Here is a 14,853-nt window from a genome sequence, read left to right as displayed (position 1 = left end):
AAATTTGAACAGAAGTGACAAATTCTTCAAGCAGCTCTGACGCACAGCCAGCGGGGTGAAGGGGTGTGGGGGCTTACGATTGCATAGCGTTTTTTTGGTTTTTTATTTGTATATTTGGGGATTCTTTTGTACTGTAATTGATCCTAACATGCTTGAAATGGCAGAATTCCACAACAGAGATGAAGGAAGCAAAAGAAACACTTTTATGAAGGCACACGAGTATGCAGGAAGAGGAAAAATATTATGTTGATCTTGTAAAAGACTGGAGAGAGTAAGGATGATTGAGCATAAAGGCATATGGAAAAAAGCATCCCTAAAATGAAAGTAATCAATTTGTGCACATCCAGGCAGCCATAGTTCATTGAGTTTGTATTTCAGTCTTGCTGAAAACACTAAGTGGGACTAAGAGTGGCAGAAGATTGAAGGGAATTAAATTGAACTTTTCATGCAAAGTCTAAGAGGGGTTGTCTGTGTCTGTGCATCTCACAAAGAAAACCATGTTGTTTGAGTGGGCACCTTTGGCAGAAACTCAAACACAAAAATGGTAATCTATATTGAAACATTGCATGAAACTGGAACTGAGTGGCTCTTACTGAGTCTCTTTGGGATTAAATAAAAATCTGTCAGATGAGGGAGCGCTGGATTGTACTTTCTTGTGTTATTTTTCTTCGTGTTGGGAAGAAATTCCTGTATTTTTAAAATCCTTCTAATGTGGTTCTGTTCTCTGAAATGCACAGCTGGAAGTTGGATTTATGGTTTCTGATGTGATTTGCTGAAAAGTAAAAACAAAGATGACACATTGTGAGCATTTCAAAGGTCAAAAGATCATCGGGGGACCACGATTATGTAGAATTTCGGGAAGCAGATACAGAAGGGAGTGCCATGCAAATGTAACCATGCACCTTGAACTTTTTCGCATTTGATGACATTTGAACCACAAACCTCAATGTATTTTGCTTGGATTTCATGTGACAGGCCAACAGAAAGTGATGCATATTTGTAAAGTCGAACGCAAACGATGCATTGTTTTCAAGACCGTTAACAAAAACGTTGAAAAGCGCGGCATGATTTTGTATTGAGCCTCCCTGGGTCAATACTTTGTAGAACTAACTTTCACTGCGATTTCATCTGCGGTTCTTTTGGATATGTCTCTATCTGATTTGCACATTTAGACACAGAGCCTATCGCACATTTTTCTTTGCAAAAAAGCTTAAGGTCAATCATATCGGATGGAAAGCAATGATTAAAATCAACTTTCAAGTATTGCATAGCTTCCCAATTTAGATCTGAACTTTGGGTCATTGTTACACATGAATACGCTTTGATTTAAACTATTTCCTGCAGCTCTAACTGTATGTTTAAGATTGTTCTACTGCTGGAAGGTGATCATTCAGACAAATTTCCATTCTTTTGGAGCCTCTGACAGTTTTTCTCCCAGCATTGCCCTGTCTTTACAGATAAGTCTGAAATAATTCACACCTCTGGCAGATTTAGATTTAAAATTGTTTTCATTTAACCAAGACGGTTGTTTCTGACAAGAAATAAGATAAGGCCTCCCTCTAAAGACAATTAAACAATGTTTAGTAAACATTAAATAAAAAAAGATGACTAGTTTTATTTACATTTTCTTTTAAAAATGGCATGTCAAGAGTTATTTTTACCCCTTTCAACAATCTTTGAAACAATCTTTATTGGCATTCCTGCAATCTAACCCTTTTCAGAAATGATAACCAGATTTTTTCATTTTCATTGATATTCTGTGAGCTTCAAGTCTTTGAGATTGGAGGACCTCCTTGCTATCACTCTTATCTTTAGCTCCCTCATCAGATTCAAGTCGGGATTCTGCCTGAGCTAGTCCAAATGCTGGTTTTACTTCCAGTCAGAATAAAGGTGTTGATACAATTTTAAGATTTCTTTCCCCTAAATATACCAAGTCAAGAAAAGCATTTCCACATTATGATGCATCGTGGGAGATGTGTTTTCAGGTTGATTCGCAGTCTTAGTCTTCTACCACACATAAGATTTTATATGTAGGCTAAAATGTTACATTTTGGTCTCATCTGACCAGAGCACCTTCTTCCACGTGGTTGTTGCCCCCTTACAAGTCTTGGAACATACTTCAAACAGGACTTTTCATTGCTTTCCCTTTGCCACTCTTGGACTTGGAGGTTACACGACTAAAAGTTGCCCCCTCGATATATTCTCTCACCTGAGCTATGGATCACTGCAGCTCCTCCAGTTACCATTGGCCTCTTGGCTGCTTGGTTGCAGTTCCATTTTTGAATGATGAATGAATGGTTTGTTTTATAGCCTAACCCTAGTTTAAAGTTCTCCTCAACTTTCTCCCCTGACCTGCCTCATATGCTCCTTGGTCTCTAAGAGCTTTACAGAATCGCTGGAGTTATAATAAGATTAAATTACATGCAGATTAGGTTCATTTGCTACTAACTTGTAAATGCAATTGGTTGCAATGGGTATTCTTTAGGTGTATCAGAGAAAACAGGGCAGAATGCAAATGCATGCCACACTTCTCAGATTTTGTTTTGCAAACCATAAATCATTTCACATCTACTACTCATTTATATGTTCCATTATGCTTGTTTATAACATATGTAACATGTCAAAATGCAAAGAAAATTAAAGGGTAAGAATACCCTATTAAGAGTTATCATAGAAAATTGTATTTGGTATTAAGTGTTTTATTTTTATGCATATTAACACAAGGTGTTTGGAAAACAAAATCATGATAGCTATTTTTAAGAGCTGTACATGCTCCAAGGTTATTTTTAATTTGGACCATTTTTTTAGTCCTGTTTCATGCTAACAGTTGCACATTATACCTTCCCAATAATCACAGCATAAAACGAAGAACTAATTTCCAGCCTACACAGAAAGCTACAAGCCTATATGGCTCAGTCTGCAAATTATCCCGAATCACTCTTACAAATTACCCAGATGTAAATGAAGCAGCCCTTGATGTTTGAAAAGATACCCTTCTCCTAAGCAAAACACTTAATCAGGCATCAATTAAGCCATGCACTTCCCTTCCCAGATTAATTGTTTTTTCCTAGTTCTTTTGGGCTCCCAGGGATTCAAAATCATCTTAGTCAAGAATCTAATTACAGTGAAAGGGGAGTTTTCTTCTGAATAGCATAAGTTGAATTGCCTTCACTTGTGGAGGGGTGCTTTGACTGTCAGTGTAGGCTATTACTGAGCTGTCAAAACAGTCAACAGGCAAGAGTGGAGGCCCCCAGCTGTGTTAGATACATACGCATCTCTCAGACTAAGTGACATCCTCATACACAAGCCAACGGGAGGCCCAGTGTCACAAAAAGCCCTTATTCCATTCTAACTGGAAACCCAGATGGGAATATAAGCCTGAAAAACATGGCAGGCGTTCATTTCAGAACAGCCCGGACCCTGGATACGCGCTCCGTGGATCTTTTTTAAGAGCTAGGTCAGTTGCTTCCAAAAAAAAGACCAAAACAAATGCAGACAGTTAGAGCACACAGACAACAGGCTGTTTATCATACCTCTGAATCCGCAGGCCATGTTCTGTGTTTTCAAAGTGGCATTAAAGCTGTAAGACGTAACATGAGTAGAACAGGAATCTGGTCTCAGCGGGGAACGGAGCACGCATGAACACCACAGGCCAATAAGTAAATCATATTTCATTTCAGACAAACAAATGAGTTACACACACCGAAAACACGCAGATCTAAGCCTGTTGTCGCCGCTGTCTTGGCTTATTCTTTCTGGGGCTGTTACGTGCTTACAGTGCTGGAGTAAGTGGAATTTAGTTAGGTATTATAGGATTTGACAAACACAATAGCTCAGAGTATTTTAAATTTTATATACTGGCTCCAGTGGCATTTTTTACAGCATCCTTTTGTCTTTTATTCCTCCTCGGTGTTCAGTTCCTGACATAAATCTGTACTGATGCATCTGGTTAGATAGATAGCCATATACAAATTCAGATAGAGGTACTACATCCATTTCTTTTGTCTATCTGAGTTAGAGAGCATTGTGTAAAACTTGTTTTGAATAAAAGACAATATGAGTTCTTAAAAACGAACAATCTTGAAACATAAAGGAAACAACACTGCTGTCACTGATTCATGGTTTCATGCAGTAAACCTTTATCTAATTCTCTAACACAGACAACAGAAAGATGCAAAGAATTCACAGTGTGCATAACAAGGGGCAACTAATCCTCATGGGACTTTAAAAATACTGACTCTTCAACAAGATGAATAATAAGGTCCTTTCAGACACTGAGCAAAAAAACAAAAAGGTTACCGGTGTTCTTATGGTCTGTTTTTACCTCACGAACTCAAGTGATGAGTCATGCAGATGACCTTTCATCTGACCTTACAACACAGCCAGGGAGAACGGACGGTCACGCAGGAGGTGATCTGGGAACAAGAGCAGGCCGGGATTATGGTAAAGGCTGTTATTGGGACCCCAGGCTGCTGCCGATGGAAGGTGGAACTTCTCACCTTTAACCATAAGAGTTTTTGCTTTTTCTGGTCATACTGAATGTCTTAAAATGCTGATTTCATTCATTAAGGAATAAAAGCTATCCAAACCACCTAGAAAAAGTAATTGCCCTCTATTGTAAATCATAAATTAAATGATTACCTACATTTTCTTGGTTAAGTTTCACTATTCATATCCAGGCATGATTACTCTCTGGCCTGTGGAATAAACAAATCAAATAGTACCTGTAGGACACCATGAAGAACGTTGAAATATTTCAAAAAGCAACACATCATGCTCCGATTTAAAGACACAGAAAAGAAACAAAATAATTGACATCTATCAGTCTGGAAAGGGTTTACAGAGCTAGTTCTAAGGATTTAGGGCTTCAGTGAACCACAGTAGGAGTCAATATTCACAAATTAGGAAAACAGTGGTGAACCTATTCAGGAGTGGCCAGCCTACAAAAACAGCCTAAAGAGTGCATCTACAACTTATCCAGGAAGTCACAAAAGAACCTACAACCAAATCTAAAGCACTGTTGGCCTGACTTGCCTAGATTAAGGGTCATGGTCATGGCTTAACAATAAAAAGAAGACTGGATAAAAACAGCATCAATGGGAGAAGAAAAAGCTGCTGAGCCAAAAGATCATAACAGCCTGTCTCACATTTGTCAAGCAACATCTTAATAGTCTCCAGGACATTTGGGAAAATAGTTTTGGACTAACTTGAAAAGTGGAAAAGCGTGAATAATGTTATATTTAGAGTAAAAGCAACACAGTATTTCAGAAAAAGAAAAACATACCAGGAGTCCAGTTCGGTGGTGGGATGGTCTGGGGCTGCTTTGCTGCTTCAAAACCAGGATGGACTTACTTTAATTTATGGAACCATGAATTCTGCTTTCAACCAGAAAATGTCCAGCCATCAGTTTGGGACCTTAAGCATAAGCACCCTAATGGACAATGATCCACCCTACACCAGTGTCTCCACCTCTGAATGTCTCCAAAAAATGAAACTATAAAAAATAAAATCATGACAACTCCAACTTTTTCTGGCTGGCCTATTCAACCATCTATTGCGGCTGAATTAGAGCAATACTGCAAAGAAGACTGGCCCTATCGATGTAAATCATACATTTATCAAAGATTTGGTTTCCAGCCATTATAATTTATGTTGGGTCGTGGTGGTTTGGTTTTTATTGTAATTATTAATTATCATTTCAAAACAGCTATTTGTATTTACTTGTTATTTTTTTCTGAGAGATGGGAGAGATATGGGTTGCCCTAGAAAATTGGATTCAGTCTTTGTGTCTTGTGGTTTTGAAGGTTTCACACATAAGATTTTGCAGCTCCAACATACTTAATGTAAAAGAATGAAAGAGTTTTAGTAAAGTACCTTAGTTATTTTCTTAAGTACCTAACAAAACATGCGTAGACTCTTGCTTCAGTACTTTTGTTAAAGAAGAACTCTTTGAGAACCATAATGAAGTGTTATCTCAACAAGACATATTAGCATCTTTCAGTTTCCTCTTATTCTCACTGACTCATCTCCATCAATATTAAGAGCTTTTCCAAAACTGAAGTATTCTTGATTTGATAGCTAGTTTGGCATCTTAACAGAGCTCTTTCAAATGTGATGCTTTCTCCAGGAAATCGAGAGGACAGAACAAGAACAAAATAATGTGGTTAATAGACCTAAAAATATACAAATGTTACAAACTAAATCAGCATGAAGACACAAATCTGTGTCATATTTAAGAAGATTAATTAACTTTGAATTATGTATTCATCATAAATGTACAAGATAAATCCCTGCATTCATTATAGGATAAATTCTTGAATTAACCTGAAAAACCACTGAGACAAACATGCAACAGACAATTTCAGTGTTCTGTATAATTCCTGAATTAGTCTTTTTAACAATTTTAACCCATAAAAACCTAAAACGACGTCGGTTCACTCACCTACTGCTGTTTTTAAATCATTTTCAAAATGGAAGTAGGCCTGCTCAACAACAAACAACATTACACTTATCCAATTTAACACACTTTTGTTTTTACAAATATACTTTGAGCATTCTAGAAATAAATTGTGGCATCTTGCCACATTGCACTTTAAACAGTAACAAGAAAAAACAGCAAAATACTGAAACACTTGTCAGAATAAAAAAAAAAAACACGGTTTGAGTAATTAGTGTGAATGTTTTTTTATTTTTTATTATACCTATTGCCTAAGAGGGCCAAATGTTAAAAGATATCAGGCTAATGTAATCTGTGTAAAATGTTCCATTACTTTGTACTGAGTAGAAACTAATGGTGCATTAGAACAATGATTTCTGAGAGAATCTGTTAAGTATTGGAGGTGCGTTTGGGGTCAATATCATGTTGGTTTACTGTCCTGCAGCCCGGTTTCTGAAGGGTGGGGATCACACTCTGCTTCAGTACGTCAAACTACATGTTGGCACTCATGGTTCCCTCAGTGAACTGTAGCTCCCAACAGCCGGCAGCACTCATGTAGCCCTAAACCATGACACTGCCACCACCATGCAAGACACACTTGTCTTTGTACTTCTCACCTGCTTGCCGCCACACACGCTTGGCACCATGTGAAGGACATGGTTCCAATAGTCTGCTTGTCTTCAGCGTTTGCGAGCTTTCTTGTGCATCATCTTTAGAAGAGGCTTATTTCTGGGACAATGGCCATGCAGACCAACTTGATAGACTCTGCGGCGTATGGTCTGAAACCCCCCACCCCCATGTGTCTATTTATATTTGACGCTTCTATATTTGACGCTGAGCACTGAACTTCTTTGGTCGACTATGGCGAGGCCTGTTCTGAGTGGAAACTGTCCTGTTAAACCGCTGTATGGTCTTGGCCACCTTGCTGCAGCTCGGTTTCAGGGTGCTGGCAATCTTCTTATAGCCTCGGCCACCTATATGTAGAGCAGCAATTGAAACTGTTTTTCAGATCGTCAGAGAGTTCTTTGCCTTGAGGCGGCATGTTGAACTTTCAATGACCAGCATGAGAGAATGTGAAAGTGATAACACCACATTTAACACACCTGCTCCCCCATTCACACCAGAGACCATCTAACATTAACAAGTCACTAGGATGGCTAATGGGGCACAATTTGGACATTTTCACTTAGGGGTGTACTCATTTTTGTTGCCAGTTGTTTAGACATTAATGTCTGTGTGTTACTTTGAAGGAATAGCAACATTACACTGTAATACAAGCTGTACACTGACTACTTTACATTGTATTAAAGTGTCATATCTTCAGTGTTGTCTCTTGATAAGATAAAATATCTACCAAAATGTGAGGGGTGTACTCTCTTTAGTGAGACACTGTAATATACCAATTTAATAATTAGTTGTTTTTTTTTCTTAAATATGCCTAATGCAATAAATATACAAGTCCTTCTCAAAATATTAGCATATTGTGATAAAGTTCATTATTTTCCATAATGTCATGATGAAAATTTAACATTCATATATTTTAGATTCATTGCACACTAACTGAAATATTTCAGGTCTTTTATTGTCTTAATACGGATGATTTTGGCATACAGCTCATGAAAACCCAAAATTCCTATCTCACAAAATTAGCATATTTCATCCGACCAATAAAAGAAAAGTGTTTTTAATACAAAAAACGTCAACCTTCAAATAATCATGTACAGTTATGCACTCAATACTTGGTCGGGAATCCTTTTGCAGAAATGACTGCTTCAATGCGGCGTGGCATGGAGGCAATCAGCCTGTGGCACTGCTGAGGTCTTATGGAGGCCCAGGATGCTTCGATAGCGGCCTTTAGCTCATCCAGAGTGTTGGGTCTTGAGTCTCTCAACGTTCTCTTCACAATATCCCACAGATTCTCTATGGGGTTCAGGTCAGGAGAGTTGGCAGGCCAATTGAGCACAGTGATACCATGGTCAGTAAACCATTTACCAGTGGTTTTGGCACTGTGAGCAGGTGCCAGGTCGTGCTGAAAAATGAAATCTTCATCTCCATAAAGCTTTTCAGCAGATGGAAGCATGAAGTGCTCCAAAATCTCCTGATAGCTAGCTGCATTGACCCTGCCCTTGATAAAACACAGTGGACCAACACCAGCAGCTGACACGGCACCCCAGACCATCACTGACTGTGGGTACTTGACACTGGACTTCTGGCATTTTGGCATTTCCTTCTCCCCAGTCTTCCTCCAGACTCTGGCACCTTGATTTCCGAATGACATGCAGAATTTGCTTTCATCTGAAAAAAGTACTTTGGACCCTGAGCAACAGTCCAGTGCTGCTTCTCTGTAGCCCAGGTCAGGTGCTTCTGCCGCTGTTTCTGGTTCAAAAGTGGCTTGACCTGGGGAATGCGGCACCTGTAGCCCATTTCCTGCACACGCCTGTGCACGGTGGCTCTGGATGTTTCTACTCCAGACTCAGTCCACTGCTTCCGCAGGTCCCCCAAGGTCTGAAATCGGCCCTTCTCCACAATCTTCCTCAGGGTCCGGTCACCTCTTCTCGTTGTGCAGCGTTTTCTGCCACACTTTTTCCTTCCCACAGACTTCCCACTGAGGTGCCTTGATACAGCACTCTGGGAACAGCCTATTCGTTCAGAAATTTCTTTCTGTGTCTTACCCTCTTGCTTGAGGGTGTCAATAGTGGCCTTCTGGACAGCAGTCAGGTCGGCAGTCTTACCCATGATTGGGGTTTTGAGTGATGAACCAGGCTGGGAGTTTTAAAGGCCTCAGGAATCTTTTGCAGGTGTTTAGAGTTAACTCGTTGATTCAGATGATTAGGTTCATAGCTCGTTTAGAGACCCTTTTAATGATATGCTAATTTTGTGAGATAGGAATTTTGGGTTTTCATGAGCTGTATGCCAAAATCATCCGTATTAAGACAATAAAAGACCTGAAATATTTCAGTTAGTGTGCAATGAATCTAAAATATATGAATGTTAAATTTTCATCATGACATTATGGAAAATAATGAACTTTATCACAATATGCTAATATTTTGAGAAGGACCTGTACAGGATTGTCAAGTGATGGAACTGAGTTAATTTAAAACATGAGTCATGAGGTCCATTTATTTTATGCTATGTTTCCAAGAAAAAAACTGGTGTGGGCTCTTACTGTCTGTCGGTAAATCAAAAAATACAATAAATCCATTTTTAATACAAAGATTATTTTAAAAGGTTTTTTGATTTTCCAAGGCCTGAAAAAACATTTCCAAAGTCCAGAGTGGGATGCAGTAAAACAGCATGTTTGTGTGTGTGATGGGTCTAACCAGCAGTGCCTTAATGATTTAAACTTTTATTTTCTGGTTATAATAATCCTGGAATTGGCAAAGCACCGTCAGAAAAGGGCGGGGGATGTTTCTTCCAGTTAGGGGAAAACGGCGCCCTCTGGTGTTTCTTTCCATGAGTCACTCCAATGAGTGAGGTGATCGAATAAAGCCCTGACTGGACAGACGTCAACCATCCTAATTACTCTTTCAATAGAGATAGAGCTGAAGAGCCAGAGGCGCTCAGCATGGAGTCTCAGAGCGTTAAGTGCTACACTTTCAACAAACTGCTTTCCACACTGCAGGAGTACATAGATCTGCTGCAGTGAACTTTAATGTTAAACTTTTTCCCTTAGTATCCAAAGGTTGCTTTAATCTGCAAGATCATTTTCTAAATCCTATTCATGGCATTTAACACTTTCTTTTACACTTTACATTGATTTTATTCATGCCAACTTATTTTCCAATCTTGAGTGAAATGACAATGAGACAGGTGTTATTTTTCCTTTTTTTAATGGTTTGATTGACACTGGCAAACCAATCACACAAACAGGATTTGAAATGTATTATTTTTAATAGAATTCTGGACAAACAAATATGTAAAATAAAAAAAAATAAAAAAAACCCAACAGCAAAAACGAAATTTCATTCACTTGGTTTTGTTTTTCCTTAAAAAAATATCAGCCGTTTCCCCCTTTGTTCACGAACCGTTTCAAAACCAGAACAAACAGAAATAGTGTGGTAAATTCTGAGAAGCTGGAAGGCCATAAACATTTGTTGGCAAATATAAATATAGTGGTTTGAACAGGGTCTCAAATAGATCACACGGAAAGAGTGTACAGACAGTTTTCACGACAGTAGGACACCCGGCACTGCCTGTATCTACTTTTATTAATGTAGAAAACCAGAATCCATATTTACCGATTTAAATCAATGCTTTTATGACAAGGAAATATATACATTCAGCCAGTTCTGTCTCTGGTTTATGCTGTTTGCATTGCCCCTTTCATCATGATGATTGTCTATTCAGGGGCATAATTATGCGAGTATGTGTAGTCTGTGTAGTAATTCTGTGGCCCACCCCTACCTGATGGGTAAACCCAAGAGCAGGGCCCACCTCCAGTCCCATCTCCCAGTTCCTGTCCTCGACCTGCCCGAGGCCAGACTCCTACTGGAGAGACTCCTCTGCCTCTGAAGTTCCCTAAAGAACCAGGAACCAAAGCCCCCCGCATTGGCCTATGGTCCATATGTCCAGGAATGCCACCTATACTGCCATAACCCATACCCCCCACTGGATGTGGAAGCAGTATAGGTCTGGGTATAGAGCCCCCTCTGGTGGACACTGGGGGAATGACCACAGGAGTTCCAAGGCTTTCAACACCATTTCCCTGAGTCCTGCACCCCTGGGTGCTGCTCTCAGGGATTTCACCTTTTTTAGGAACAGTGCTGGGATCCACTGACCTAGACGTTACTGAACCCTGGCTGCAAGCAGTCTCACAAGTGCTCGTCCCTGTCACACCCCAAACACTTTCCCTAGATCCGCTGAGTGTCCTGTCGTGCTGTGTGGGGGTCCCACCAGCACTTTTAGGAATGCCCCCTATGTCACTGTGGTCTTTGTAAGGTAGGGCGCTGACGAGCGGAGAGCCTCCAGCTGACACTGCTCCTCCGGTGTCTGACCCATACGTCTGTCCCTGCATCATAAAGGGAGGTGGAGGGGGAGGTTTGACCTCTAAGGGTAGGGAAGCCAGGTTTGCTAAAGGTCCCACCACAGCCATGACGGGCGGAGTTGGAAGTGCAGGAGCGGTGGTGGTCGAGGGGCGGTATTCGTGTTCCTGGGTGCTGCTGCAGGGCGAGGCGGGATACGCAGGAGACGCCACATAGCTGGAGGAGCCGCTGTAGGACGACCAGGAGGCAGAAGGGCACAGAAAACTCTGGTGGGTATTTACGGGAAAACCTCCTGGTGACAAGCTGCCGATGTCTGAGCAGGCCAAACCAATCTGGTTGGTGGCTTTGAACTGGGAGATGGCCGTTTTGAGAGCACTGCATTCAGCCAGCGTTGACGTTCTATCAGGGGTAGCCTGCAGGTCTGGGAGCGGTGGGCGAAAGTCTTCTTTCTCCGAGGATGGTAGCAGCTCAGGCTGATTCAACTGAGCCTCCACCTGTTCTAGGGGATCTGACATGGTTGGTGGCTCACCATCATCGGAGTCTAATGACATGTCCTCAACCTCCACACACTCATCATTCACTACTGGGAAAACAGGGGAGGGCAGAGAGAGAGGGAGAAACATATAGGTGTGAAGGAATAAAAACAGATGAGGTAAAGTGTGATTTTTTTTGTGCTTAATGTTCCTGTTGATGATACTCACCAGTGGAAGGTGGTGTAGGAAGCTCATTTTGATTAATGGATCCAATCAGACTGTGAAAACCGCTCATAACATCGTCAATGCTCGCGATCACTATTCCGTTTCTAGAGTACTGCAGGAACATTTCAAATGGCCTCTCTGTTAAAAAAGAAAAAAAATACACGTTTGCTTTGAGTGAATGTCTTCTTAGTTCAGTATCTTCTACAAAATAAGGTTAAAACTAGAGATGAACCAAACATGCCTTTTTTGACTAGTAACAATGTCCTGTTTTCCTGAAGGTCTGACCTGCTGATTTCAATTACGTTTTCTAAGAACTATAACATGTAAATAAGAAAATGTGCTGCTGGTTCTTTGATAGAGGTAAAAACAGAAAAAATACTTATAATATCTCCATTCATACAGAAAAGTGTGAGATAATCTGAATTTGATTAAACTAACAATAAACGAACACATGGTTGGTTGATGCATTAAAGAAGTCAAAACGTTCGTATAATTGCATTTTGCGTCATTCCACTGGTATTTGGACAGTCTTTGGGGTCGGAAGGCCTCCATGCCATCACCCTAAACTTTAGCTACCTGCACAGATTCTCCATCGCCTTCGAGTCAGGCCTTTGGCTTGGCCGCTCCAAAACGTTAGTGTTACTTCCAGTAAGAAGAAACGTGAGGAGAACTAAAAGATCACATTAAACCTAAATCTGCCAGGGGTGTAGACAATTTAGGGCCTAACTCTGTTACCTCTTTAAGAAACTATACTCGAAGATCAGTATTCTTAATAAACTCTGCTGTAGTACAGTAGTATACATTTCTATTAGTATACTGGTAATACATTGTAGAAACTAGTTTAAAAATAATGTGCCAGTAGGAAACATTTAGCATTACAGTTTTGTTCTTCATTAACACGAATAAGCAGAGTCTTGCAGGATGGAAAACTGCTTAAATTGGTGAGAACAGTTCATGCTGCTTGGAGAAATGTCCTATATAATTAATCATATACCAACTTTCCTGTTTAAATGCCAATGGACAGGGGGGAGAGGAGATAACTAGTGGTAACCCTAGTGTTACCTGCGCTTTACTTAATCTTAGGCTAGAAACAGAAGATTCCCAAAGGTTGACTCTAGGACCAATTGATTTTTCTTCAGTTGGTACCATATATTATGCAGAAAAAACAAACATAACAGAAACACACAAAATATCAAGACAAATGGCCATTCAAATCTTATATTACAGTTCATCAGTTCAGATTCTAGTAAGAATTATGCATATTCTTCCAAGTCCAAGTAGCAATATATGCCACATGCAACATCCAGTTCAACGGCCCAGCAGGCAAAAGTCCAAGAGGTTCAACAACAGAGGGATAGATCTTCAGAGTGTAGAAAGGCTGTGAGCAATGAGTTGCAAAGGGACAATGACTTAAAATGGTGGCTGTGAAGCCTCCTACCGGCCCAATCAGAGCAGGTGATGTTCAAAATTTAAATTCTGGGCTGAGTAGAGCTTCAGGCTTTCTTGCCTTAGCAGTAGGTTCCTAGCGCAACATCAATACCTGGCCAACTCCGTGGTTTCTACAAAAATCCCCCCGACTACTTTCTGCACAACCTGGTCCCGTTAGGTGGCTCCTCGAGCAAACTTTACCCAGCACCTCCCGGCAGTCCCTACTTCCTGTCTATATAGCCTATTCATTGGCCTTCCACTGTCACATGACAATGTGATGTCAGAGCAGGGCAGTATTATTTGCAAGGGTGTTCTTTCCTTAATAGAAGGAAAGGTAAAGTTTTTCCTTTAAACTTTACACCTGGATTACACCAGGAAATGGGATTCAGCCTTGGTTTTAATAAAAGAACAAGCCGGTCACCAATCAGAGCCAACTAAAGGATGAGTGGCAGATTTCCAAACTCTGGTCGAGAAGATGAAACTTGTAATACGGTACCTGTAAGGAAGATAAGGTGCCGCTGCTGTGTGTGCTGAGCTTGAAGCTTGATCAGGCATTCCAGATCCGGAGCTTGACGCGACTGGTTGTCACACTCGTGATACGGGAGAAACTCCACCAGGTGTTTCTTCTGGTAAGTTGCTAAAAGGTTCAAGAGCCCCATAGCGTTGGCATTTAACCTTGATGAGAGAGAAGAGCAAATGAGAATTCACACAGTGCAGACATAAACAGCCCTTTTAAAAGGTTAGGGGGCGATAAGAATCGGTAACAAAGCAGATTATTGTGCTTTTACTACCTACTCTTTAGTTAATACACGTGCCCTGAAACTCTCAGGATTAGTAGATGTTTATGGTTTCTCAAATAATGTTCAAGGATAAAAACAATATGCTTCCAAACTGTGTCGAAAAGTTGTTCCAAAACAGAGAAAGTACGTATGAAATTGAATGTTTTTAAGAGCAAAGGTTAGCTTTGCAGAGATTTAAATTGCTATTGACAAAAAATCTCATTTTCTGAAAGAGGGAAGTGTCAATTCCAGGGGATATAGTTTCGTTGTTGACAATATGACAATTATTTTGTTAAATGGAGGTTATGCAAATTACAAAAATGGCAGATAATTTTGTTTTCTTTTTTCTGTCACTCTAGGTTTATATTCGATGATTGGGTTGTTGTTTATTTTGGGAAAATAACAAAAATTAAAAAAAATAAAATATATATATGGCTGAGTTGTATGATCTGATTGCTGCCGTCGTGGTTTGACTGCTTCCATACTGACCTGCCCAGTTCTTTAAGCTTCTTCTGGGACTTGCAGTG

The 14,853-nt window shown here is 40.2% G+C and overlaps 1 protein-coding gene across 3 annotated transcripts in view; it reads right to left on the bottom strand.

Annotated features, from left to right (window-relative positions):
- Nucleotides 1-10,252: 10,252 nt before the first annotated feature.
- Nucleotides 10,253-14,853, bottom strand: part of tasorb (transcription activation suppressor b) — a 24,919-nt gene continuing 20,318 nt past the window's right edge. For 2 of the 3 annotated variants that reach the window (XM_047369173.1, XM_047369190.1), the window contains exons 20-23: nucleotides 14,816-14,853; nucleotides 14,044-14,222; nucleotides 12,123-12,257; nucleotides 10,253-12,004 (exon numbers count right to left, since the gene is read on the bottom strand). The exon at nucleotides 14,816-14,853 is cut by the window's right edge and continues 71 nt beyond it. In XM_047369173.1, coding sequence (XP_047225129.1) covers nucleotides 10,779-12,004; nucleotides 12,123-12,257; nucleotides 14,044-14,222; nucleotides 14,816-14,853 — 1,578 coding nt within the window. In that variant the 3' untranslated portion in view covers nucleotides 10,253-10,778. The remainder of the gene's footprint in view (nucleotides 12,005-12,122; nucleotides 12,258-14,043; nucleotides 14,223-14,815) is intronic. The other variant, XM_047369182.1, reaches the window with a different exon arrangement.

This window comes from Girardinichthys multiradiatus, chromosome 1 (genome assembly GCF_021462225.1).
Source record: "Girardinichthys multiradiatus isolate DD_20200921_A chromosome 1, DD_fGirMul_XY1, whole genome shotgun sequence".
Lineage (NCBI taxonomy): Eukaryota > Metazoa > Chordata > Actinopteri > Cyprinodontiformes > Goodeidae > Girardinichthys > Girardinichthys multiradiatus.
This window is presented reverse-complemented; position numbering and strand designations above follow the sequence as displayed.